We start from the raw sequence: 27,214 nt of genomic DNA, 5'->3' as shown, positions 1-27,214 counted from the left end.
AGTATGTCTTCATAGAATTTCTTATGAGAAAAGAAACTACATTATATAAATATATATACATATATAAATAAATATATAAATGTAACACTAAAATGGTAAAACCTCAATAAGCTGCCATCTTTTTACCTTTCATGGCTCCCTGACCCATAAATGACACAATATATAGTAATCCCATAATTTCTTCCTTTAGCTTCCAAAACATCACAACGAAAACACCATCCTCGCCCCAGACCAAAGCCGGTACCAAGTCTTGAAGCACTTGAGTCCAAGCCAGGTAAACCATGTGTGCCTGGCTTAAACAGTCTCAATAGTCTGACCTAGCAGGTTTGGAGAGTAATCCCAGTTTGGGTTACCCCTGTGAGAGTGAAGATGTAATTCATGAGTACCAGCAGATTTTGAGGAACAAGGTTGAGGGAAATCTGTGGGCAACTGGATGTCCCTTGCTTCCCGTGTGCAATCTTATCTGTCACTGTGCATTTTAGTAACTTCCTTTTATCTCCTAAAAATAAAAATTCTTCAGGATAATTAGATATATTCAATTCAAATAAAAAGCACTTATTAAATGCCTTCAGTCTCCTCCAAATCCTATTAACATCTTTGGGGTATATATAGATTTGAGAGAGGTATTTTGGTCTTCAAATGTGTGATACAGTTGAAAAAAGAAACCTTTCTTTATAAGTACAGTTAAACATGGCATAGGCAGTATGTATACAAGTCCAAGATTTATTTCCGAGGTGCTAACACAAAAGTGTTAGGTACATAAATATTTTAAGTCAGGAAATATAGATTAAGAAGGACAGATGGGGAAGGAGTGGAGTATTGAAATCGCTTTAGTAATGGACAACTAGGATAGAATAAAAAGAGGAGACATAGATTAGACAGAAGAGTCTCTTGAATATTGGCATGCTGCACTGCAAGGCTGTAATAAAAACTTTTCTGTATCTCATGGGATCTTGGACATGGATTGAGGAGATTCTTATGAACCTGATGGAGTAGCTGAGATTTTGTCTGGTAGATACCAGCAACCTCTTCTTTCCCTGAGGGAATATTCCTTCTTTGCCTATGATGAAGGGACACCACCAATTCTTCATGCTGAGGCTTCAGTGTCTTTCCAAATAGGAATTCTAAGAAAAGGCTACACAGTCTACTTTGGATAATTAATTAGATAATCAAAGAGAGAAGAATAAGAAAATGGGTACCTGATTTAGGTATGACCAAATTTTAAGAAATGAACTGCTTACTTTTTGAGTTAAACAGTTTTTAAAATTTGGCATGTTGTTATAGAAAACATCTTATACTAGGAAGATTCAGGATGAAGAAAATATTTTTATGTTTTCCTTTATATAAAACAATCATTTGGTTTATGTTAGTATTTTTGGTCAGTTCCTACTGCAGCATTGGAACCTGTGACACTCAGAACTGAGACTTGGGTGACAACAAAAGGTAAAAACACATTGTGATCCTCACTATGTCCTGTTTTCCCATTGCCCAGCTCATGACTTAAGTCTTATTCTACATGTCCTGCTTTTCATGATGACATCATCACCGTTTCGTCATTCTATGGTAGTCTCCATTCTGAGAGTATTGAAAACTGGCTCTTCAGAGAACTCACTGCTTGTGCATGCATGAACCTAACTCATGTCATCTGCCAGCCATGTAACCATCTGAAATTGTTTTGTCATCTTGTGTGTTTTGGTAGAAGTAAAAAACTAAAAAGCAGTTTTCATGATTTTAACAATTACTATAGTATCAAGAGGTTTCCTTCTATATCTGAAGTTCTAAGTTCTGTTTATGTAATCATTCATTCATTTTTGGCCATGGAATATGTTTCTTTGATTAACATTTCAGCTAATAACACGTAGTGTTATTTTAGTAAAATATCAAAGAGTTTCTAACTGATCACCACTACCACCATGAGGTTTAGCAGTGATTCTCATTTCCTTTTCTCTTTTCTTTTCTTTTCTTTTCTTTTCTTTTCTTTTCTTTTCTTTTCTTTCCTTCCTTCCCTCCCTCCCTTCCTTTCTTTCTTTCAAGAGGAGAGTGGTTATCCTTATATAGTCCAGCCTCAAAATTTCTAAATATCCTTGTTTGGTTGGCTTTGAAGTAATGATCTTTGTACCTCAACCTCTCAAGTACTGGGATTACAAACATGCACCACTGTTCATGGGTCTTCAGCCTTTGTATTCTGTAAGAGCTCCATTAAAGCTCTTTACTTCTTGAACTTCATTTTATGTGACTCTTATTCCCAATAATAGTGTTGGAAACAAAGAGGAGATGATAAAGCAAAGATTGAGAAGCCTCTATACTGGGCTTCCCGAAGCCTGGAACAAGAGGTCCCTGCAGCTCTAGGTTCCTGTTTTTTCCTATCACTTCCAATTTGAAGCACAAGTGAGGGTTTTCTATGGAATACCATCTCAATTTGCTCTATTCTTACTAGACTCAAATATTACCGCATTTCTTGTTTTAGTTGCGGTATTTTTGTTTGTTTTTTGTTTTGTTTTGTTTGAGGCAGGGTCTCCCTCTAGCCCCAGATGGCCTGGAACTCACTATGCAGACCAGACTGAACTCCATCTCACAGAGATCTATGTGCCTCTGCCTCCAGGATGCTAGGACTAAAGGTGTGTGCCACTATGCCCAGTTTCATTGTTTTTGAGAAAGGATCTCACTGTAGCCCATAACACCCTGGAGCTCACAATAATCCTCATGCTTCAGTCTCTTGAGTACTGAGTCACAGACATGAGCCACCACTCTAGGCTTTCTAGCACATTTCTAAATAAAATCTCCCAAGAGCATGGTCCTGGCTAGTCCTAAATGGGCCAGTTTGTGAGTACTATCAGTTGAACTGTCTGTCCTCTGGCCAGGCATACACCCTGACTATAGCCTGGGAGAAGAGGAGTGTCTGGACACACAACAGGGCTGTGTCTATCTTACTGACAGCAAACCACAGATCAGAAAACACCTCTCAACTAAGAGTGAGTGATAGAGGAGGACACGAGGCCATCAGTCACTGTGTTGGTCAGAGGAGGCAAACTTAGGTGGCCTAGGGGAGCCTGTGAAAAAGATCATGAGCTGGGTCTGAATATTAAGCTAGACACTGAGCCTGGTTCTAGGGAGAGCTTGGGAATATTGAACATATCACCTTATTTCATATTTGTAGTGTGTGTTGATCTGATGGTATCCCCTTTGTGTGATAATAGACCAGGAAATTTGTGTTTAGAAAAAAATCAGTGAGTAGTTGGCATGGTATGAACTGTATATTGTGACACTTGGAGCCTGGAGCCAAAGTCCCCACCATTCCACAGGGATCAATATACCAGCCCAGAGGGTCTTCAGACTGATTGTTAACAACCCCAAAACTAATTTAAAGTGATAATAAGCACCCATTAAATTTGTGGTAGTTCAGAATTCAGGAGTAGCTTTAGCAGTTCTAGCTCTGATGAGATTGTCAAAATTCTGGCCAGGGCTGTGGCCATCTGAAGGCTTCATTAGGGGTGCAGGATCCACCTCCAAGGTGGTTTGCTCACCCAAACGACTGACAAGTGGTGCTGGTTGTTGGAGCAGGCCTCAGTTCCTGCCTACATGGGCCTGTACACGTGCTACTTAATTGAATGCCCTCACAACATGGTGGCTTGAGAGAGGCAGGGAATGCAGAGATGAGAAGAGGAAGGGGCAGAGGAAGAAGGGGAGGGGAGGAAGAGATGCTCTTTTATCCCATAGCTTCAGAAGCAATCACTTCTGCCACAGCACATTAACAGTTTAGAAGCCAGTCACCGAATTTAGCTCTAACATGCAAGGGTAGGGGATGTTAGGCACCATCTTTTTGAAAAGAGTCAGAGACATTGTGAATATAGTATTACACTATCTGCATTCAGGGAAGGCACCCATAGCAGTTGTTCTGACACCAATATCTGTTAACTTATCTCTGTATACATCTATATCTTCAGGGAGTATGGGCAGGGTGTCCACAGCTCCACCCCCCCCAACCAGGGATGGTGTATGGGTACCTGTGAGCCCCTTCCCATGTCTATAATAGAATGTTTAGTGTGTCCGTCTTAAGCAGGTCTCCTGTGGGTAATCAGAGCTGCTGAGAGTTCAAGAGGACAATGACCATGTCATGTCCAGGGGATAGCCTTTCCACGGAGCTACTTAATAAACACAACGTTACTCATTTTTCTTTTTTTTTCTTTTTTGTCTTTTTGAGACAGGGTCTCCCTGTAGCTCTAGCTGTCCTGGAACTCACTATGTAGACCAGGCTGGCCTCGAACTGACAAAGATCCGCCTACCTCTGCCTCCCAAGTGCTGGGATTAAAGGCATGCACCACCATGCCACCATGCCTGGCTTTTTTTTTTCCTTTTTGAGACAGGGTCTCTCTGTAGCCTCAGCTGTCTTGGAACTCACTATGTAGACCAGGCTGGCCTTGAACTCACAGAGACCTGCCCACCTCTGCCTCCTGAGTGCTGGGATTAAAGGCGTGTGTCACCACGCCTGGCTATTTATTTTGTTTTTTTGAGGCAGGGTCTCACTGTAGCCCCAGCTGGCCTGGAACTGGCTATGTAGACCAGTCTAGCCTCAATCTCACAGAGATCTGCCTGCTTCTGCCTCCTGAGTGCCAGGATTAAAGTTGTGTACCACCATGCCTGGCTTGAGAATATAAGTTTTTATTTCTCTGGGACAAGTGCTCAGGAGCACAATAGCTAGGTCATGTGGTCATTTGCCCGTTTGTTTGTTTATTGATATAGCATCTCTTGTAGCCCAGGATGGCCTCAGACTCACATTGAACACCCAATGTTTCTGTCTCTATCCTGAATGCTGGGATTACAGGTTTGTACAACCACTGCAGGGCTGGGGATCAAACTCAGGGCTTCATGCGTGCTGGGCGAGCACTGCTAACTGCCAACGGAGCTACATTCCCCTTGTTTATTTTTAAAAGGCTACCAGTCTTTTTCAGAGTGGTTATCATATTTGATGTAGCATGCTCATATTCTGAATTCTGATGTGGAGTGGCCCACCTCCGTGTAGTCTTCATTTGTGTTTCCTGGTGACTAGTTGTATCAGTTTCTTTTCCCATTGCTGTGATAAAACATCTGACAAAAGCAACTTCGTGGAGAAAGGGCTTATCCTGACTCACGGTTCAAGAATGCAGCCGATCCTGGTGGGGAGGTCAGTGAGGCAGGAGCTTGAAGAAGCTGGTCACATCCCACCCACAGCCAAGAAGCAGATAGAGCTGAATGCATGCTGCCTAGCATCCTTAAAGCATTCCAGATGCTGGCTCTTCCTGATTTCCAATTGGGGTATTTATTTTGAGACATTTTTGGTTTATTTTTTAAAAGTTACCTTTTTTTAATCTTTTTTTTTTTTTTTGAGACAGGGTCTCCCTGTAGCCCCAGCTGGCCTGGAACTCACTATGTAGACCAGGCTAGCCTAGAACTCACAGAGATTCACCTGCCTCTGCCTCCCAAGCGCTGGGATTAAAAGTGTGCATCACCATGCCCAGCAGTTACCTATTTTTTAAAAGCTACATACAGACCTAGAATATGCTTCTACATTGTAATTTTACTTGAATTTGTGTCATGTATTTTTTTGTTTAATCAGCATATAGGAAAACTGAATTTCATACACAGTTAAAATGTCTACATATTATCTAGACAGATTAAACTATAACAATTTATAGTACACTGGCTTCTTGGAAATATTGAAAATTTTTAGTGTTAATCTAAGATTCTGTCACTTGGAGTTGAGTTATATATATATTTTTAATGTTGAAGATTTTTGGCTCTTTTCATTCATTGATTTAATTTTGTATGTTTCTTTCTCAAGAATCTTTAGTGATTAAAAGACAAAATCAGAAAAATATAATAAATCTTAAATCTTATATGCCCTAAATCTCAAGGAAACATAGCAACTTCAAGTTTTATTTTCAAAGTGAACAGCACTAAAATAATATAAAGTTTCTTCCTTCAGTTCCTAAAATACAACAGACACGCCGTCCACGTCCCAGACCCAAAACCACAGCAAGTACTGAAGTATCTGAAACCAAATCGGGTAAATGCATAATCCTCTCTCTGAGGGATGAGCCATAGCAGGCTGTCCCAGATGGATCCCAAAGCAAGCCTATAACCGGGAGCTGATGTTATACTGTTCTTTAAAAATGAAGGCATTAGGTCCAGTGAATGAGTGCTTAGCCTACAGAACTACCCACAAGAGTATGGCATGAAGACATTGTCCCTAATTTCTTAAGTAACTTGGTTCAAATAATGTTCTTTTTAAAGATGAGTTGATGGCAAGATTAGTGATAGTTGTTTATAGTTACTGCTATATTCACATTGAAAAAGATCTATTCGTTGTAGCCTTGATTATATAAGTGGGTACTTTGTTTCAACTTCCAAGAACTACAAATTACTTCCAAATATATTTTCAAACATAAACCTAAGCAAATTCAAAGCAATCTTCCATATTACTTATAATAAAAAAACCAAATATCTAGGAATATTTTATGAAGCAGAATTAGGAAGTTTGACAACTTTCTGCAGTAAATTCTTCTGGCTGGTGAGACCCACTCTTCAGAAAGTGCCTGTTTACTTCCTGTTAATTCTAGTGTTTAAGAACATGTTTGTCATTTGAAATGTGTTTTTTGAAAGAAAAGACAATTGAAGGCATTTTGTAGATGTTTAAACTTTCTCGTGTTCATTTGTTGCTTTTAGTTAGTTCATGTTCTGGGCTTTGAACTTGATATTCATAGTACTGAGTCTCCAGGAAAAACATTAGGTAATGATTTTTGAGACATTCATGAAATTCTTTACCTTGCTGGTTAAAACCCATCAGCTCTTATAATCAGGGTTGCTCCTGCTTCCTAAGATCTGTTATGTTACCATTTCGTACTTTATCTTATAAGCAGTCAATATTTATAACTGAATTGTCACCTACCTGTTTTATTTTATCAAATGTCCCTGCACCCATTGTAAGATACCAATATGCCATGAAATTTCTCTTAAAAATCTGAGGTCCACATTATTCCTCCTCTCTTTGATGTTTGACACTATGGAGCTATAATAATTAAGAGGCATAAACTTCCTCTGAGCAACTTACTTACCATAAGATTGGTATGCTATACTTATTATTCTAAGTAATGAGGTATCCCTATTATTAATAAAATTAAGTTGTGCCCTGGAAGCTTCAGACTCTAGCATCATTGATGAGCTCCTTCACTGTTTACCAATGGCTCTTACTCTTTACTACGTAGGACTCTTTCTGGGCACCCATGTACGTTAGCATATATTCCTTCAATTGACACATGAACTTTGTGATTTGGGCTTCTAAAGGAACCCTCAGTGTTGTTAAGTAACAAGTTAAGAATTTCTTTTTAAAATTTTGGAAGTAAACTCATGAAAATGTAGCATGTTTTACAAAGCTTATGTCCACACACAGTACTGATGATTTCTATATCTAAAACTCCTGGAGTAATCCATGATCCTGTCTCTTCAGTTTTGAAACATAAAAAAAAGGAATCCTTTCCTGCCCACCTCTCAAACTTCAAAGGGAAGAGTTTTTTATGGAAAACCTCCTATATTTTCTGACTTATGGTATCTTCCCAGTCCATACAGTTGGGTCTCAGAGATGACAGTGAGGTGGCTTGAACTTCCACATCTTTGCCTTAAAAGAGAGCGCATACTAATAATAATATCTCAACAATTGCAGGGTTTACCATTAGTGTCACAATTGAAGGAGATCTCTGGGGTAGCTAAAATTCTTCTTGTCTCTTACAGAGGGTTCATCTCTGACAAAGGATGCCTCTTATTCAGCCTACATACTTTTTCATTAACATTAACATTAACTTCTCAAACATTTTTATTATATTTTATCTATTTATTGGGGGGCAAGTTCCATGGGGCATATATGGTGGTCAGATGACAACTTTTAGGAGTTGGTTCTGTCCTTCCACAATGTGGGTCCTTTGGTTCAAACTCAAGTCTGCAAAAGTCTTTATCCACCAAGCCAGCCAGAAGATTCCATTCATCTCTTCTTAAATGAGACTTCTCTTCGTTTAAGTAAATAATATTTTCCTTGATCCCTGTGTCTCCAGCACTTTATTAAGTCAATGATTGAGTGGGATAAGATAAGGAGCACAGGTAGAGAACACAAAGGTATTGCTGCAGTTTATGTCTTAAGCAGCATACAGTGTACTGTAAAGGAAATCTGTTCCCAAAATTGTTTTGGCACCATTTTCTAGATATAAGTCAATTTGCTTATATTGCAACATCTTATTTGAATGGTAAATACAGAAAATATTTAAGGGAGTCAGGGATCAAAGTAGGCAGAGAGTAGTTGGGCTTTGAAAAATTTGTAAAGATTTGGATGAATGGGGTAAGAGTGGAAACAGAAAAAATAAAAAGTCTTAGTATCTGCTGATAGTCAGTGGGATGGTCAAACTAGAATAAAGAAGAAACACTTGCAGATGGCATTCAGCATCTTGTTAATGCTGTTACCATGGCATTAAATATCAGAATCCCCTAGCAATTCCTCTAAGGAAATAAATTCAGATGCAGTACTTCACAAGAACATGACTTTTCCAAGAAGGATGCTTTAAAACAGGAATCAGGGGCTGGAGAGATGGTTCAGGAGTTAAGAGCATCTACTGCTCTTGCAGAAGACTTAGATTCAGTTCTTAGCATCCATATGTTAGCTCACAGCCATCTGTAACCTGATACCCTCTTCTTACCTCCATGGGCATTGCATGACACGGGTGCACTTCCTACATATTCAGATGAAACACTCATACACATGAAATAAAAATACATTTAAAAAATTAAAGTAACTAAGTCAGGAGTCAACAATTTTATTCTGTGCAGAATTAGATAGTAAAAATGTCAGGCTTTGCAGGCCATTCGGTCTTCATCAAAGTTTCATAATTCTGTTGTTGTAGCTGGGAGGCAACCAAAGTCAATGTATAAATAGGCCCTGAATCATTTTGGCTGATGGTGTGGCCATGTTCTAAGAAAACTCTGAATTTCATACCGTCTTTTCATTTTACACAGAATGAATGATTACTCATTTCACTTTTTCCCATCATTTGAACTATTTAAAAGCATTCCTAGTTCACAGGCTAACTTAAACCCTCTTCTTTCAGCACTCAATGAACTGCAAACTCTTAGTTTGAAACCAGTGACATCACCACGCCTAGAAATGACACAAAGTCAATCTGGTAAATAGATTGTTTTATCTGCCTGGGTACATGAAGAGCTTTGGGGAACATAGTATATGTTTCTATGTGTTTCACTTTCAAATATAAAAATATAAAAGAGATACAGAATTCATAAAGCTATATAAATGTTCATTCTGTGATTGCATATTGATAGTAAATTAGTAATACACTATCTTCTATTATTTCATTGTATAAAAATATTTGCATTCATCTCACCGAATTTGTTCCATATCTTTTGGAGAACAATCGCATAATTGAGTTAAGCAATCAATAAACCATTTTGGAGCATATTATATTCATTGTTATATCAACAGTTACAAATGTGTGGCTCTCTTTAGTAGTAAGCTAATTGTGTGGTCAGCCATCTAAAATAATACCGGTTCACTTGTGACCATCGAGGAATAAGAACATTATTTCAGTAAAAATTTAAAAAATCCTTAAATATAGTGAACCTTCCAAAACATGCTGTCCTTCAAAACTGGAAACAAAACCTAAATATTAGCATCAGGAATACTGTTGCTGTGTATTTAGTTTTGAAAAACTAGATTCTATTTTTTAACATAGGATTGTAATTTCTTCAGAGCTTCTTTTAATTAGATGAAATGACATTTTGGTATTCCTGTTGAAGGTATAAAGTGTTATTATTAATGGTGACTAAAACAGTTATAATATTGTGAATTAAATTCAGTTATTAGAGCTTCCTTTAATGCTAATATTAATATAATTTATTTTAGCACGACAGATAACATTCATCACTCACCAGGTCCATGATCCTTTTCTTAATACTTAGTTTGTCTAATTACTTAATGCTCACAACAGCACATCCTTGATCAATTGTACCATTTTGTTTCTTTCACTAGTTTCTGATGATCGAGAACTGGTTATGTTTAGTACTGAGTCATCACAGGAGACAATAGGTAAAAATGTTCCCAATGGTGTGTCAAGTCTACGTGCTTTTCCATCTCGTTGCAAACATCGCCTGTGGATGTCTTCATGCTTTGTGACATTTCACAGTCACCTGCTCCTCAAATTTCTCTGTGCTTATCCAATGGGTCTAAAAAGCCACCGTGCATAGAGCAGATCATGCTAGTTACATCAGCTGTTGCCATGCGTGCTTCATAATTTCCTTAGTTTCCTCTCACCAAATAAAAATTTTAATTTTAGAATTCTGATCACTCTTAATATATGTACATACATGAATGTGTACATATATCACTTCCATATCATTTTTAAGCTTCATCTCTGTGTTTTTGAAGGACTCATTCTGTAGCTCTTTTCTTACTATAATATTTATGCAAAAATATGTGAGGAAATTAAATTAGGTCCTTACTCCAGCTTGTAATTTCTATAATAGACCCCACCAGTTGTGTGTGTGTGTGTGTGTGTGTGTATGTGTGTGTGTGTGTGCACATGTCTCTGGGTGTATGTGTGTGTTTCTCTTTCCCACCCAGCAAACTGCCTACATTCCTTACCTTCATTTTTACCCTACTAAACTATATTAACTCCAATAATATAGAAGAGTGTTAGTTATCCTCTAGAATGTATCTGCTAAATATAACTAATCTGTGCTTTCAAATTAAATTCAGGGTTCCCTGACACTCTGCTTTGCTCTGCCCATCACTAACCATTCTCTGTTTCTTCCCAGCACCAGCTGAAACAGATTATGTATATCCCACTACTAGAGAACTCCTCAGGCCAGAGGAGCCAAGGACTGAAGGTGGTAAAGGTTTTCATGCTATAACTTACTTCTTCTATTACTTAAACTGTGGTACTTGAACAGGTTTGAAAAGCTGTTGCTTCCAATCCACCCTTACCCCTTACTAGGGTTCAAACCTAAGCTCCCACACTTGTCATGTGCTTTACTGCTGAACTATACCTCCAACCCTAAGGCTTCCGTATTCTTAAAAAGTAAAAGGGTAACTGACTCTCTGAAAACAATTTATTTCTCTGTTCATGTTTAAAGATCAAGGTTTAATAACGTTTGAAAGTTACTTGGTGATAAATTATGAAAAATAGAGGTTTAATAACATGAAATAGGATTTCCCTCCTTTTTCCTATCTAAAATACATTGTCCTATCTGTGAAATCATGACATAAATTCTTGGGAATGAGATTTCAGATATTTAAGAAATACTTGATAGAGCTGAACATCTTGCAATTTTTTAAAACCGGTCTCCTTGTTTTGATACAGTTGTGGAGTCTATTTCGCATGTGTCTGAGTTTCCTGAGACGACACTCGGTAATGACAACCTCAGCAGTTCACTGCATCATCACCCGAGAGTCTCGGGGTCTTACTCACGGCAAATTCATGCTGCCATTTCTTTCTTCTTCTAGCACTCAATTCTTATTCATAACCATTGTCGAAAAATGTCCTTCCGTGTGCACCAAGATCTTAGTCTCTTTCTATTCTAATGTCAGTCAAACTGCTGAATGTAAAGCATCTCTTTTTCCTAATACTGAACTTAAAGCCAGCTTGGTATTCTGTTTAATGTTTCAGTGTCATGATCCATTTGTACTCTTTGACCTAGAAGTATGCTTTCCATTAACAGTCATTCCATCATATTGCTTTGACATGTTTGATTCTTTGTCCCTTGTCATTCAAGTGAAAGTCTATACTTCTTAACCGACTTGTGCAATGATTTTTTAAATTACCTTTCCATTCACAGGATATTAAATATATCTTTAGATGAATATATATTAAATATATCTTTCAAGAATTGTTGAGGAGATGAAGACTTTAGATGTAATGATATTAGCTGGACATGGTGGCACACACCTTAACTCCCAGCTTTTGGGAAGCAGAAGCATCTGGATCTTTCTGAGATTGAGGCCAGCCTGGTCTACATATTAAGTTCCAGATCAGATGGGGCTACAGAGAGACCCTGCCTCCAAAAATCAAAAAACAAAACAAAGTAATGATATTACTTATCTCAAAAGTATTTTGAGATCTGGCGTCTCTATTTTTCAATTAAATGAATTGTGAAGAAGTATAGGAATTCTGTTTTCCTGAAAATTAACCATTTAATTTTTGACATCTATTTGTCACCATCCTGCCTGTTGTTTGTAATCAGAATGGGTCTAGCACTAAAGTAACCCCACATACTTTCCTTCAATTACCATAGAAACATCACCTCTGCCTTCCCAAACTATAATCCTACACAGACCAGCTGAGCCTCACACTGAACCTGGTAAATACACTATTTTGTATTTCATACCTGAGGTGAGTGTTTACAGAATGACTACATGACCTGTTCTTGCCATCAGATGCCCTGACAATATCACTCTGTTCAACCTTTGTGGGTGAGCTTGCCTTTCCAATGTACGGCCTCTCTGTCTGTCATCAGTAATCTCTCTATCAAATGATGATGTGTATATCTTTAGATATACACATTGAAAAATACTTCACTACTCTTCAAATTTTTAATTCAGGAAATAGGAATGTTTAGGGAGAAGGGCATTTATATTCTATTTAAAATATATATATTAATTTGAATTACCTTATCATCTCGACTATTTTTAAAACTTCTGTAAAATAGTATTTCAAGATAACTGATTTATGTTTGAAATTATAAAATACCTACAGAAACAGATTGTGCTGTATGATCCTCATAAAGGGATGTCCTCATATCATTACTCAGAGGCCTCACAAATTTCTACTTTTTTCAGTAGTCTGACATTTCACATATACACATAAAGAAACTGAGATGTTGGTGAATGTTGGTAATCATCATAAAGGTTTCCATGATGATAGAGTTTGACATAAATGAAAGCAGATCACCCGAGTGGATAATGCAATACCTCTTCTTACATAAAGCAATCCTCTCAATATTCATAGGTTTCCTTGGGACTGAAGGTAATGGTAAATAAGCCCAAACTTCTGTTTTGAGTTACTGGACTACTTTTAAGCCAGGCATGGTGCTCATGCCTGTAGTCCCAGCACTCTGTGAGGCTGAAGCAGGAAGACTGCTGTAAGTTGAAGGCCAGTCTTGGCTGTATGGTGAGAGACTACCACACACCCCTTCTCTAAAACACCATTTTTTATGGCTCTATTTCTAAAGGAGATAGGAATACTAATTTTGCTCATTGTATTCTTAAATACTTATTAGTTTTGCCTGTAAATGTGCAGTTTTTTCCCAAAATTCTATAGACTATGTGAATGGAATGTGTCTTATATCAGCTACAACTACCTTTGCCAAAGATTTTTTTCAATAGCTCTAATAACATTATTAAAGTATCTAAATTATAAATACTATCTGTGATTTTTTTCTTTACTTTTTTTGTTTTATGAGACGAGGTCTTGCCATGTAGCCCAGGTTGGCCTGGAATTCATGATTGTCTTGCTTCAGCCTCCATAGTGCTGGGACTGTAGGTGTACACCACCATGTCTGGCCTACTGTCAGTGATACCATTTTCTTAGAACTGCTTTCCTAACAGGCCTTTGTCTTCACACGGTCTTGGGAAGCAAATGCCGCATCAGTTAGGAGCTCAGCAAGCAGGGAGATGGAAAACCAGATAGTCACTAACAAGATGACTAAGCATTCATTTGGGGATTAGAAAGCTTCTTAAAAATCATGTGAGTGGGCAAAGTATGAAATTAGAAGCTTAAAAAGAAATTGTGTGAGATTTGGTGGAGAATGTGTCCATGGACCCTGATTAGCAAAGGGTACTCTAAACTTCCAGGTTAGTAAGTCAAAGTAATCTCCCATATATCTTGGTATTCCTCTCTCTACAGGCAAGAAGAATCTGCTGGAAGCACTGTATCCCTTGCATCTTTTCATTATTATCAGGAAGAAGACTCTGCAGACCTATGCAGAAACTTCCAGCATCGAATAACTCATTTTCAGTACATTTTTCTTAACGTTTCTGAAACTACATAACATTAATACTCTTTTGTTTCTTATCAAAGTTCTAATGTGTAATAGTTCTTATTTTCAGATTTTTTTTTCATTAAGGTGTCTGAAACTGCATGGCATTGATGTTGTTCTGATCTCTCCATGTCCTAAACACATTTCAGTGCACTTAATGAGGTGTTCTCAGAACACCTTGCATCTAGATAATTCCTTTCCTTTTTTGGATATACCTGTTCCTTACATTGATTTTTACATTGAATGTTCTAGAATTTCCTTAAGGTTTCCCCAGAAAAGAAATAACACTCCTCAGAAAAGTATCTTTGGTATTTACTTTTTCTTCATCAATATAACCAATAAAATAGTGTTTGTTTTTCCACTAGGACTTGCTACTTAAATCACGCTATGTTTTGATTTCCAACATGGTAACTTTTATTTTGGAAAAAATGAATTTATATTTAAAGAGTACACCTGGATATTTCTGATAACATATGAATTGGTAATAAGATCAAGTCATGCTATTTTGAACTTTATTTTTAGCTTATTTAAAAAGCGTTTGAAATAGATATTTCTGAAATTTGAATACTTCTTTTCTCTCAGCTGAATACTTTGGATGTCATTTAATGTACCTCTTTTTTCCCTGTGAAAACAATCTTCCTCTACTTTGTAGCTCTTTAGGCATTTTAACAGCAATTGCTGCCATTATTGGTCATTAGTGACTCAGCAAACACCTTTGAGCTTCTAGAGAGTACTATGGGCTCCAGGGCTCTGAACCTGTGAAACTGTCTTTCTTTTAGCTCCCCGGCAGATGCCACACATTCCTCCCAAGCTAAAAACACCACGCCCAAGAATCCCACCAACACAGCGAGGTAAATATGAATTTTATGCTTTAGCTTCATATAATATAAGGCTTCCTTTGTAACCTAAAATGTGTTTATATATTTCTAGACTTGATCAAAAAGTTTATCACTGGGTGAGCTCATTCTGCAAACTTTCCTAATATTATTTAAGATAGAAATGACCAAGAATAGAATTCCTTAGAAAGAAGAGCCTACCTCCTTCCTTTTCCCTCTTCCTAAACCTTCCAAGGTCCCAGAATGTCCCCCACCCCTGCCAGTCTCCCAGTTTAGATGATCACTAATCTGAGTCCTGCCAACAAAAATTATCTGAAGTACACCTACCCACTATCCCAGGAAAGGAATTTCACTGTTGCGGATGGTCTGGAAAAAATACATAGCAGCATCAGCATTACTCTTGATTCAGGTAAAATCTAGACTCCTAACAGGAAAAACTTAAACAATTTCAGGCTCTCAGCTATGAATATTGGTTTAGGTATGGCCTCTAATGTTTGATACTGTTTATTATTATTCTTTTAAGGAAAATTTATTAAAAGACTATTCTATATTCTATATCTGCCTAATAATTTAAGTCTGTCTCATTTATGTAGTATTAAATCTCTTCATATTAAATACCAAACTTTGTTATGAAAATAGTATTTTTGATACATAAAGGTATGAAAGTACCAATGTACCATTCCCCCAAATAATAGGAAATTTTAAATAGAAATATTTAGAGCATTGAGATATATATAGAGTCCTGATAAAATGCTTAATGATTAACAAATAATAATTAGTGAGCACAAGTGGGACAAAATATAAAAAATTTTAAAGTAACATTACATAAGCAAGGTATATTACATTTGTTGGCAGAAAATTTAAAATCTATAAAAATGAACAGATGTTAAAATTGCATGGACAACAGCTCTCAAGATTTTCATTTGAACATATAGCACAGGATAGGAGTAGTAAAGAAGACATGGCAAATTAAAAATATTGATGAACATTGGAAAATAAAAAGCAAAACAAGAATACTAAGAATTAAGACTTTCAGACTATAAATTCCTGATTAAGAAATTAGTAAAGGATGGAGCTTGAGAGATGGCTCAGCAGTTAAGAGCACTCGCTGCTCTTGGAGAACACCCAGGTTCGGTTCCCAGCATCCATAGGGGGCTAAGAACCATCTGTAATTCCAGTTCTAGGGGATCCGATGCCTTCATTTGACCTCTATGGACACTGCATGACCTAGGTGTACTTACATACACTCATACACATAAAATGCAAATGAAATTTTCTTTTTTAAAAGAAATTCATAAAGGAAATATAAACTAGTAGGAATTATTTATTCATGATTTTATCTTTCTGAATTTTTTATGTCTATAAAATGTAGTATAATAAATCAGGAGCTTGCTCTAATTTCCCATTATTATATGTAAATTGTAAATTGGTTTAATTTTAAATTTAACCTTTCACTAACACAAAACATACAATCTCAGAATGAATAGACCTGATTCAGTGCATTTACTGTCACTCTGGAACCCTGGAGGAGCCACCAAACTGTAGAGAGGGAGCCTCGTGGTTTTGTTCCAACGGAGGCAGCTTTCTGTCCACTGGCCTTTCTAGGGGAAAGTAGCTTCAACCCAGATACTTCCGACTTCATGGGTGGCACTTAATGTAATGGAAAACTGACGGTGAAAGTCAAAATTTGATTTTTTTTTGGGGGGGGTCTCTTGAGACAGGGTCTACCTGTAGCCCCAGCTGTCCTGGAACTCACTATGTAGACCAGGCTGGCCTTGAACTCACAGAGATTGGCCTGCCTCTGCCTCCTGAGTGCTGGGATTAAAGGTGTGCACCTCCACGCCCGCCTTGATTTTTCTTTTTTTTTAGGTGTCAAAATTACCATCACTCCCTCTCAAAATAAGAGCATGATTCTTTCAAAATTGGTCCAAATAATGTACAATATTTTTATAGTCTTTCAAGGGTATGTGTATGTACACATAAATATAGTAAAGTATACATTTTATTTAGTGTGTATGTGCATGTGTGTGTGTTTGTATGTGTATATGTATTTGCACATATGTGTGCCACTGCACAAAATGTGGAAGTCAGAGGAAAATTTAAGAAGTTGGTTTCTCTCATTCCACCTTATGGGTCCTCAATGTCAAACTCAGGTGGCCAAGCTTGGTGGCAAGCACCCTACTAGCAAAGCCATCTTATAAGCCCCATAAAATGTCTTAAAAACAAATACTCAGACCTTAGATCTTAGTTCCTTCTCTTACCTTTGACTACTATGAATTTCAAGAGAACATCTACACGAAACAATATTCTGTTCATATGTAGAATGTCAGTGTAAGTTATGTAGAGCAAATTGCCATCTAACACTAGTGTGTGTACAGTACTCAGCATGATACAATTTTGTTCATCCATCCTTTTTTGTTGTTTTGTTTTGAGAAAGGGTATCATGGCATAGCTCTGGCTGGCCTGGAACTCACTACATAGATTGGACCATTTTTTTAGCATAAAATTCTGCAGTAGGCAGATTGTTTTCTTTCCATTTTAACTTAAAGTATGCCTGTAAATTAAATTGTAAAATTCAAATTTGTAATTGACATTTAAGGGTAAAAGAGAATTGAGAACAAATCATCAACATTATTTTATAAGCCAATAAGAAATCCAAATTTAGAGTTTTGTGTTCAAAGGTAATAATGATCTTGTATTAATTTTATATGTAGAGATCTGACAACCATCAAAATTATGGCTGTCTCTAGCTTTCCATAGAAGTAAAAAAGATATGAAAGCTGGTTTATAGTCAGATTCTTTAATGCCAAGTTATAAAGGTCCTTGGGATGTAGAAGGAACTATAGGAACAATACTGTCACAGCATTTTGACATTTTACACTTGGGTCTCACATTCTCTGTCCAGGCCAGGGTTGTTATTCCAGCTAAAAGTAAAGAGCAAAGTGAAATCTGATCTGAAGAACTGGGATGTGAAAAGCCCAGGATCTTTTGTAATACTCATGTCTGATGCTTGTAATTTGCCGCAATTCTTAACTCTGGTTCTTAATAATCATATGATCTCAACACAAATCAAGCAAGCATATCCAGAAAGGATTAACTTAAAATACTGTCTGCTCTGAAACAAAGATTTGAAAATGTCATCCTTCCCTGATAATTTGTCAAATGTGATTTCTCAGGCTTCATTTTGAAAACAACAAAGGAATTTTCATTGAACTTCTCACTGATCTATTTCTAAGGTTTATGGTTTACCTTTCTGTAAACAGTACTGTTTTGTTTTTGTCAGGACTCAAGCTTATTCCTCGTAGGGCCTGATGTGTTCAGCATGACTGAGAGACGCTGAACCCAAATGACTCACTGTCTGAGTTCTCTCTCTTCCAGTTCCTAAAGGGTCCCGGCATACCACTTCAAAACCAAAACTGTCACCAAGTCCAGAAGTGTCAGACACTGTACCTGGTAAATAATGTATTTCCTGTTTAAGCCAAATGAATTCTGTTGTGCCACTCAGTTGCACCGAAAGAGCTGATGCATGTGTGTGTGGTCAGTGTTTCACTTATGTTCAAAGATCCTCTTCTATTGTGAGGTCTCATCTTTGGAAGAGATGTCTCAAGAGCTGTCCAGTTGCAGATGTAGTCAAGCTGATATTATAATAAAATAATAGAGAATTATGCCAAGGGCAGAATGTTTTCCTAGAACTAAAGATCTCTAATTCTTAGCTCACAATATTAAAGAAAAATCTTGACAATGCTACCCTTACTATGCTCAAACTTTTCACCAAACAAGAAAGTAAGTTTGTTTTGTTTCCCCCAAAATATGATAAAATGGTATGTTACAAACAAAGCCTTTACTTGTATTCATAAATTTTACTGTATGCAGATTTGAAAGTTTTTTTTTCTCCTGTAAAATTCCATTTTTTAAATTTAGGGAACATTACCTGGGATTAAGAATCTCTCTTTTGCTCTCTCTCTCATTTTCACTCTCATACACATATGTACACACACAAATATTTTATAGGCTGAGGGTATAGCTTACTTGTGTGAGGCCTTAGGGGCTCCCTAGAACCCTTCCCACCTCCCCAAAAGAGTAAGCTAAGGATCTATTTTTTAACCTATCATTGGAGAAACTTATTGTTTACTTAAGAGTAGAGTAATTTCATATCTGTGATGGTATCCAGGGTGGAGACCAAAGAGTCTAGACATCATGGGCCTGATGTCTTACGTGAAATCTTCAAGTGGCCCTAGGAAGACAAATTATCTTGAACTAGTCAAGCTAATTTTAAAGTCAGGACTCTGGGAAGTACAATAAATTTTCTCTCTCTCTCTTTTCACTCTGTAATTATTACAAATTTCTACATGCTTCTAAAATGTATAGACTATTCCTAAAACCACAGAATTTATTTCTAAGTAAGTTTGGAGTTCTGCTATTCTGGAAGCAACCTTGAATCCACTTGTTTTCATGACAGAGGATGTTACTGCTGCTGTGGCAAGTCATGCCATAGCTGATTGTGGTGCCCAGGGAAGGATTCTTTGCCCCAAAGATGAAAATTTACATCTGTTTCACTAAACACAGCATCCAATATAGAGCAAGAAAGCAGCTACTATTCCAATTTTCCAAAAGTCAATTTATTTTCAACTGTAGAGAAAAATTATAACAGAAAATGAGTCAGTAGATTTGAGTTCAATGATTTAAAAAAAAAAAACCTTCATTATAGAAGACATATTGTTGGTTTAATTTCATTACAGCATATCAGTATATCAAATAGTGGGGTTCTTTTTCTGTTTAATGGTTAATGTTTGCCTTAATTCCACCAACTTATTTCCAAGAGAAATTCTTCTGACCCGGTTGAACACATGCCCTCCCTTGGGGCATTCTTTAGCCTCTTCCAATTCTCCCACTCTAGATCTGTCTAGGAAGAATAATTTTGAATCACAAGAGAAGGACTCCCTGACAGCAGAGAGGGGCCATTTAACTTGGAGTCAAAGCCCAGGGGTCCTGGCTCAACAAAGCTCTGTCTTCTTTGTGCTTCCATCGCTATACAAAGAGCTGTTTTGGCTTGTGTGGTCATCTTCTGGCCACTAGGCTTTTGGATAGATTCCACTCACTGGGAGTGATAGGAAAGAACATCCAGATTTCAGTAAACTACCCAACACTCCATAAATGTTCTCTGTCTCTGCTCCTTCTGGTATATTCTTATTGTTAGTCTTACACTTCAGTATTTTTGGAGTATGTTTTCAATTAAATAAGCTTTTTTTGTGTGAGCTAATTAAGAATGAGTAATTCTAAACAATTTCCTAAAACTTGAGCCCTGTTATTTTAATTATTTATTTTTATTATATTTTAAAATATTTCCTGGTCTGTGTGATGGAGAAGCCTGAACAGAGACATTGAGCATAGGAATGCATCTTTTTTTCAATGTAGTATTAGAACAATGCAATCAGAAATAAATAAACAAAGACAATAGGGAATAATTCCCATCATTGTTTTCATCAAAATAGGAGCCTGGATGAGCTGGGTATAAAATTGTCTCCTTGAAATTCTACTGTTATTGCCAATCTCGACTATTTCAGGAATATTACCATGATCTTCTGGCGTATTTACCATTGTTTCCCCAAAAGGGTATATTATTTGATGTTGTTTGTTAAAATAAAATAAATTATCACATGTAAGAATTCAAATCAGAGCCTGACTTAATAGCCAAGTCCTGTAATCAATCTCATCTAGTCTAGAAGCTGAAGTGTAAAGATTGCCAAGTCGAAGGCCTGTCTGGGCCACAGAGTTAATTCAAGGCTGCTTCATGAGACCCTGTCTCCAATTTTAAAGTGTAGTAAAGGGGAAGCTACGGATATGGTTTAGTGGTAGAGTACTGACCTAGCATACACAAGGCCACTGATTTCGATCCCTAGTACTAGTAACACACACACACACACACACACACACACACACACACACACACGAAATAAATTCAAATAGAGTTATGAGCAGTTCTCTGATGTGCCTGATGACATATGAAATATCAACATGTTTTTGAACCAAGTTTTAGTAACTCAGAACTTTCCTCTTTTCCTCTAAACTTTTTTATGCCATTCATATGACTAATAATTTTTGCCATTTATATAATGTGGTCAAAATGACTTATTAAGTCAAATTTTAATACTAATTTAAAACTCCCAGTAAAATAAATGGATTTTTTTTAGGAGAGGCCCATTGAGCAAAGTGGAATGAGAGTTTACTGTGAGTGCCTATTTCTCCCAGATTTCCTATCAAAAAATAAACCAATGGATGCTCAATTCAGTAAGTAAGGGTTGCCTTTTATTTTCCTGGTTTTGTGTTTAGTGATATAGGAACAAGAAGACAATTATATGTCATTGCTATAATCCAACACAGTGTAGTAGGAAAAATAAGAATACAAATAACAGTAAAGCAAAGCAAATCTTAATGATTAATGAGCTAATAATAATAAACAAAATACAATTAGATATCAGCAAGGAAAGTAGTAAATTCTAAATGAACACATTGGAAAAGTCATCACCAGAGAAAAGAGCTTTAAAATGAATTATAAAATATAAGTATTGGACCTATTGATAACTTATAAGGGAGCAAATATACAAGGATATTTAAAGTGCTCAAAACAGCTGAGAAGTTCAGAATGAGTAAAAGAATAAATTATCTACTGTATGAGTAGGATTAGTAGGAAGTGAAGGCTTGAGAGTTATGAATCCTTGCCACACGCCCACCTGGAAACTTCCAGAGATGAAGACTTGAGAAGTCAGTTGTACTGAAATGGTTCAAGCTCTTTATGATAATGATAAAGACTTAAAAATATGTTTTACAGACAAGTAGAAGGCATTAAAATTTTGCATGTGTTTGTTGGTGGTGACATTTAAAAATTCATTCTGTGTTTTAGAAAGATAATAGTGATTAAAAACATGGAGTATAAGATGACGGAAAAGGGGCTGGAGAGATAGCTCAGAGGTTAAGAGCACTGGCTACTCTTGCAGAAGACTTGGGTTCAAATCCCAGCAGCCACTTGGTTGCTAACAACTGTCCTTAACTCCAGTTCAAGGGGATTTGATGTTCTTCACAACATGGGTGCACTTAAACACATGCAGGCAACACACACATGCACATAAAATAAAAATAAAGAAATTAAAAGAAATTTTTTTTAAGATGACAAAGAAAGTGATAGCAAGGAATTAGGAGGTTTTGCAGTAACCTAGAAGAGTAACTATAAGAATGTGAGCTAATCTTTGTGTGAAGGGGAATAGTGTCAGGCACCATTTGGCGATGGAATTGATAAGACTAATAAGTAAAAGAATGGTGCTGTGAAAAGAGGGGATGACATTATCATCTCTAACTGGGTAGCTGGCATATGGCAATGCCATTGACCAAGATGTGGCATGTTAGGTATGCCACTAAGGCCTTCAGGTAGAAACATCACCAGATGTTTCCATCACCTGGTGATTGGAAAGGCTTTTCTGGATTTCTAAATGAAAGTCAGGATTTGAGAGTCACCTTTCTACATACAGATAGTCAGTCGTAAGTCTTCAAAGGATTTTCAGTAGAAAGTAAATGTCATAAAATAAGAGGTTAGCAGTCAAATAATTTGAGTTCATGGTTAGATTTAAGGAATGGGGAGAGAAAGAGGAGTTGCCAGATGTTGGTCAACAGGAGTGTTGAGGCAAGGAGTTACCAGAGGAGACAGCTGACTTGACAATGCAGGTACAGAATTCTGCACTGAATTTGGACCAGATGCTTCATAATCAACAACTCTCAGACATTAGATAGCAAAAGACATATACATAAATCATTGATCACAAAGATATTGATATGTTCACACTTAGATGCAGGAACTCTCATGCTAATCACAATTATTAAGAACTCTGAGTAACACTTAGATAAGTTAGTCATATTTTGCTGTCAGGTGAATTTAAAAAAAAAATTTTTTTTGTAGACCGGGCTGGCATTGAACTCACAGAGATCTACCTGCCTCTGCCTCCCAAGTGCTAGGATTAAAGGCATGAGCTGCCAGCCTGGCCAAATTCAAAAACTCTTTCATAAGGCTGCAGAGATGACTCAACAGTTAAGAGCCCTGCATGCTCTTGCAGAGTACCCAGGTTCAGTTCCCAACACCCACATGGTGGCTAACAACTGTCCATAACTCCAGTTTCAGGGGATTGGACTCCCTCTTCTGACCTCTTCTGACCTCCGTGTGCATTGCACAACAAGTGCTCTTACATACATGCAGGCAATGCACAAAAAATCAAAAGAATAAATAAAATATTTTAAAAATATTTTATTAGCAAAGATTCTTACACTTCAGACTATTGCAGAGAAGTGGAAGGCAGGCCATTGTGGGAGAAGTCACAAGTAAGAGACAAAGGAGAAACGGGAGCAAACTTTTTTTTTGATTAAAGGAAACAGTAAGACAGTGTTTGAAAGGAGAACCATGTCAAAAGAATAACTTTTTGTTCTGTTTTGTTGTTGTTCTTAATTATTATTTGTTTAGTTCTTGGTAGTTGTTGGTAGGATACTGTAATATTTGCAAAATTTTATAGATAGAGGGGAAGGAATGCATGATGAAATAGAAGTATGTACTAATGAACAAAAAGATAAGATTGCATAGCTCAGTGGTAGGATACTGGCTCCAGGTGCCCAGTCCCTGGATTAAGTCCCCAGTACTGAAAAAAAAAAAAAAAGTTGCATGCTTTTGGCTAGGCATGATGGTGCAAACCTATAATCCCAGGACTTTAGCAGGAGGATTAGTTCTACATAAGTCAGCCTCAGCTACATAGAGAATGTGAGGGCAACCTGTGTTCTATGTAACCCTGAGCCTTACACCCTACATATACACACAAATAAATAAGATAAAGGTAAATGATGGAAGCTAAAGCCTTAGAGGAGATGGAAGGGAGTGGCCCAGCCACACTGGTAATGACTAGAAAGTACCTTCCAAACAGGGATAGAGTCATGGCCCCTCTCAGACTGGTTCTAAGGGCATAGAGCTGGAATAGGCCAGTAGGGAATCTTGAGGTGAAAAGGACACAGAGTCTACACAGTTTCCATTTCTAAAAGAAGCAGTATGGTTGCAGCCTACGGCCAGGGTCAGTGTTCTCTCAGACTTCATAGTCCACCATCTTGATCAGAGAGCATTTTGATTTTCTCATTAACTCTCTCTAGTCAAGCTATTTCATGTACATGCACTTTATATTTGTCCCTATTTGACATTACTTCTCATAATTGCCTTTTGTTAGTTAAATTTTTCTTTTTTAAAATTTTCAATACATCTATACGTTTTAATCTTCAGACACAAGATTTTTCCATGAAAACACTATGATCATTTATCTTTCTCACTGTCGAAATCAATGTAATAAAAATAATCATATACTAAATGAAGAGTCAGAGCCAGGCGCATAGAAAAGGAATCATGTAGCCTTCTCGTACTGCCTTGAAGAGGGAATCAGCAGTTAAATCACAGAATTACTCAAAATTGCTCTGTTACCAAATTGAAGACTTTCAGTCAAAGAGGTAACATTGCTGAAATGAAGAAATATTTCCAGTATAAACTGGAGAGAACTGATAAATCAAGGACTCCTTCTCCTCAGTTTGGGACTCAGTGATGATTGTTTTTCATTGGCAAAAAGACAGGTAATATAACTGATTAGACAGTTGATATGATAAATTCATTAACTGAACTGAGTGTGATATAATAAAAGTAGATATACTTATGGAGAAAAACAAAACTGCAATTTCACACAAATTATATTCACCATTTACATTGATGAGTTGCTGCCCACATGAAAGACAGGTTTTAGGGATTCTGATCTTGTTTGATGTAACAAACATGATGAAGGTCACAAAATGGGGGAAAGCCTTGAGCTGCAGTGGAACAAGTAGGAGCATGATTCATATCCCTTCCCTGTGAATAGTGCACTGTCTTTCCTTTCCACTGATTTCATTTGCTTCAGAAAGTCTGCCTGCCGTGGCAGTTTATTAAATCACCAGTTTATGTTAACAAGGAAAGTGCCAGTTTTAGCCGTTGGAATCCACACTTTCCCAGTCTAAATTCCTCAGTGAATGGAAGCGCCACATCTAATGTTTGCAGTGTGGTGGGTTTATTAGTAGCACATCTTTCCTTGTTTTCCTTTCCTAACCCCAGCTCTTCTGTCTAGTCTGGTGCTATGATTATGAACTGTGGGCTTCTTTGTCTCTTGATGGCTTTTTTCTTCTTTATTTTAAATCTATTTTTTTATCTTTTTGTACAATTTTTATTGACTTTTTGTGTATTTCATATAAAAATCTTAATCGTCTTTATACCTCCTGTCCCATCCACATCCTCCCATAGACCCCTCTCCTCCAAACTGGATTTCACGCATTCTGTCATTTCTGTTTATGCCTATCAAGTCAAGTTAGTGTGCCTGGACTCCCTCAGTGCAAGTTCATCCACTGTGGTGTAGTCAGTCTCCCTCACCTAGCTGTAATCAGCTGCTAATAGTTCTTTGGCTAAGGTTGGAACCTGCTGCCCATTTCCCCAGTTTTATGCTGGGTTTTTGTCTGCTTGAGTTTGCATGGATCTTGTGCATGCCAACAATATCACTGTAGGTTCATATGAGCAAGGTCCCAGGAGCCCGTTAGACTCTGTTTCCATATGGTCATGCACCTCCTCCCTTGGCTTTTATAGTCTTTTACAGAGCTGCATCAGAGCACCTTTCCCTTCATCCTCCAAGTAAACATTTAGGTTGATTTTAAGTTGGAAAGGCTCATATTCACTAAAACACTATATGGAAAAGGTTAAATGTTCAGTATTTTAGTGGATTCTCTCTAACTTTGAGAACTATTGATGTTTCTTATATTCCTAAAAATTTACAGCCACTTTAGAAAGAGATGTATCCTTGCTCTGGAATGTGTTGTTGACTATGTTAAAGCTGTAATGAAATGCTTCTTCTAATCATGTGGTTATTAAATTTAAATTTTTTTAAAAAACTAGATTTTTCACATTCTCCTGGATTTTTCCTTTTAGCTCATAGACGTTCTAATTGTGTGAATTTTCTATTCATCTATTCAGTGTACCACTTCCATGACTGTAACAGAGCTGCTACTTAGTGGCCTGCAATAAGAACAGATGTGGCATGAAGTTTAATTATCCCCCTTTCCCAAGGCAAAAAAAGAGAATGTCTGCTTCATGCAACATATTTTAAGTTGTGCTTGGCTGCCTGAGGGTATGAAGTTTTCTTCATCCTCCTGAGGCAGCATTCCTTGCAAGAAAAATCACACTTTCTACCAAAGAGATGTATGTATCTTTGAAGTTCTCAGTGTGTTAGAAAACTGTTCAGTAAGAAAGTAGGCCTAAGAAAGGCATCCTTGTGAAAAAGTGAGTTGAAGAAATATCCTGCATGGAGATCTGATAGGAGCAACAGGGAATCACCTTGGTATTCTCCCCTAATAAGAAGGTGGCCAGAGGGGCTGGAGAGATGGCTCAGCAGTTAAGAACACTGGTTCTTCTTGCAGAAGACCTGGGTTCGAATCCCAGCACTCACATGGCAGAGCACTTGGGAGGCAGGGGCAGGAAGATCTCTGTGAATTTGAGATTAGCCCAGTCTACATAGAGTTCCAGGCCACACAGAACTACATAGTGAGAACCTGTCCCCAAATAATAATAATAATAAGAAGAAGAAGAAGAAGAAGAAGAAGAAGAAGAAGAAGAAGAAAGAAGGTAGCCAGATTCCAATCTGTTGCATTTTTTGAACATAGAACACGAGCATTAAAACTATATTGGGTTTCACAGACTTGACAGACTAGGCAGGCTAGACGTAAGTAGTCCCATTATTTAGCTGTCATTATCTCAATTCCATAGGTTAGGCATGCAGTGTTCTCATAGGTCAGGTATTATGCCTGATATACTAGACACTGTGTCACTGAGGAAGGCAAAAGTTGGTAGCAGCATTTATTCTATACTGAGCACCACCATAAACTTCACCTGTGGTCTGATGACTAGAAGGTCCTTTTGCTTTCTTCTCTCTCAGTAATTGCTAGTGCCACTTGGAATGAAACTTTGTCCTCCTTGGTTATGTAAGATTTTTATCTTTTGTCTTAGTCAATCTGTGAGCCAGTTATGCACTTTAACTAAATAATATTTTTTCTATTGCTATCAGAATTTTAGCATGAATATTAAATGGTAGATACCACTTCATGCTAAAACTGACTTTTGTTTTAAGACAACCTAAGGGAAATTTACCCCCTCGCATTTATTGATATTATCGATTTACTCTCCCCTTTTAAAGGGAGACTTCAAAATGAACTGTGACCAGCTTTTCTTCTCT

The 27,214-nt window shown here is 37.2% G+C and overlaps 1 protein-coding gene across 12 annotated transcripts in view; it reads left to right on the top strand.

Annotated features, from left to right (window-relative positions):
* The window catches only part of Abi3bp (ABI family member 3 binding protein), a 255,155-nt gene that overhangs the window by 183,083 nt on the left and 44,858 nt on the right, over window positions 1–27,214 (top strand). For 5 of the 12 annotated variants that reach the window (XM_017802038.2, XM_017802036.2, XM_017802033.2 and 2 more), the window contains 7 exons: window positions 9,126–9,200; window positions 10,061–10,117; window positions 10,846–10,917; window positions 11,391–11,438; window positions 12,322–12,387; window positions 14,844–14,915; window positions 18,279–18,353. In XM_017802038.2, coding sequence (XP_017657527.1) covers window positions 9,126–9,200; window positions 10,061–10,117; window positions 10,846–10,917; window positions 11,391–11,438; window positions 12,322–12,387; window positions 14,844–14,915; window positions 18,279–18,353 — 465 coding nt within the window. The remainder of the gene's footprint in view (window positions 1–9,125; window positions 9,201–10,060; window positions 10,118–10,845; window positions 10,918–11,390; window positions 11,439–12,321; window positions 12,388–14,843; window positions 14,916–18,278; window positions 18,354–27,214) is intronic. The other 7 variants (XM_029553747.1, XM_029553746.1, XM_017802039.2 and 4 more) reach the window with 4 other exon arrangements.

Source organism: Nannospalax galili, unplaced genomic scaffold (genome assembly GCF_000622305.1).
Source record: "Nannospalax galili isolate Female #2095 unplaced genomic scaffold, S.galili_v1.0 scaffold1184, whole genome shotgun sequence".
NCBI lineage: Eukaryota > Metazoa > Chordata > Mammalia > Rodentia > Spalacidae > Nannospalax > Nannospalax galili.
Note: the sequence above shows the minus strand (reverse complement) of the source record. Positions and strands in the feature narration are given on the sequence as shown.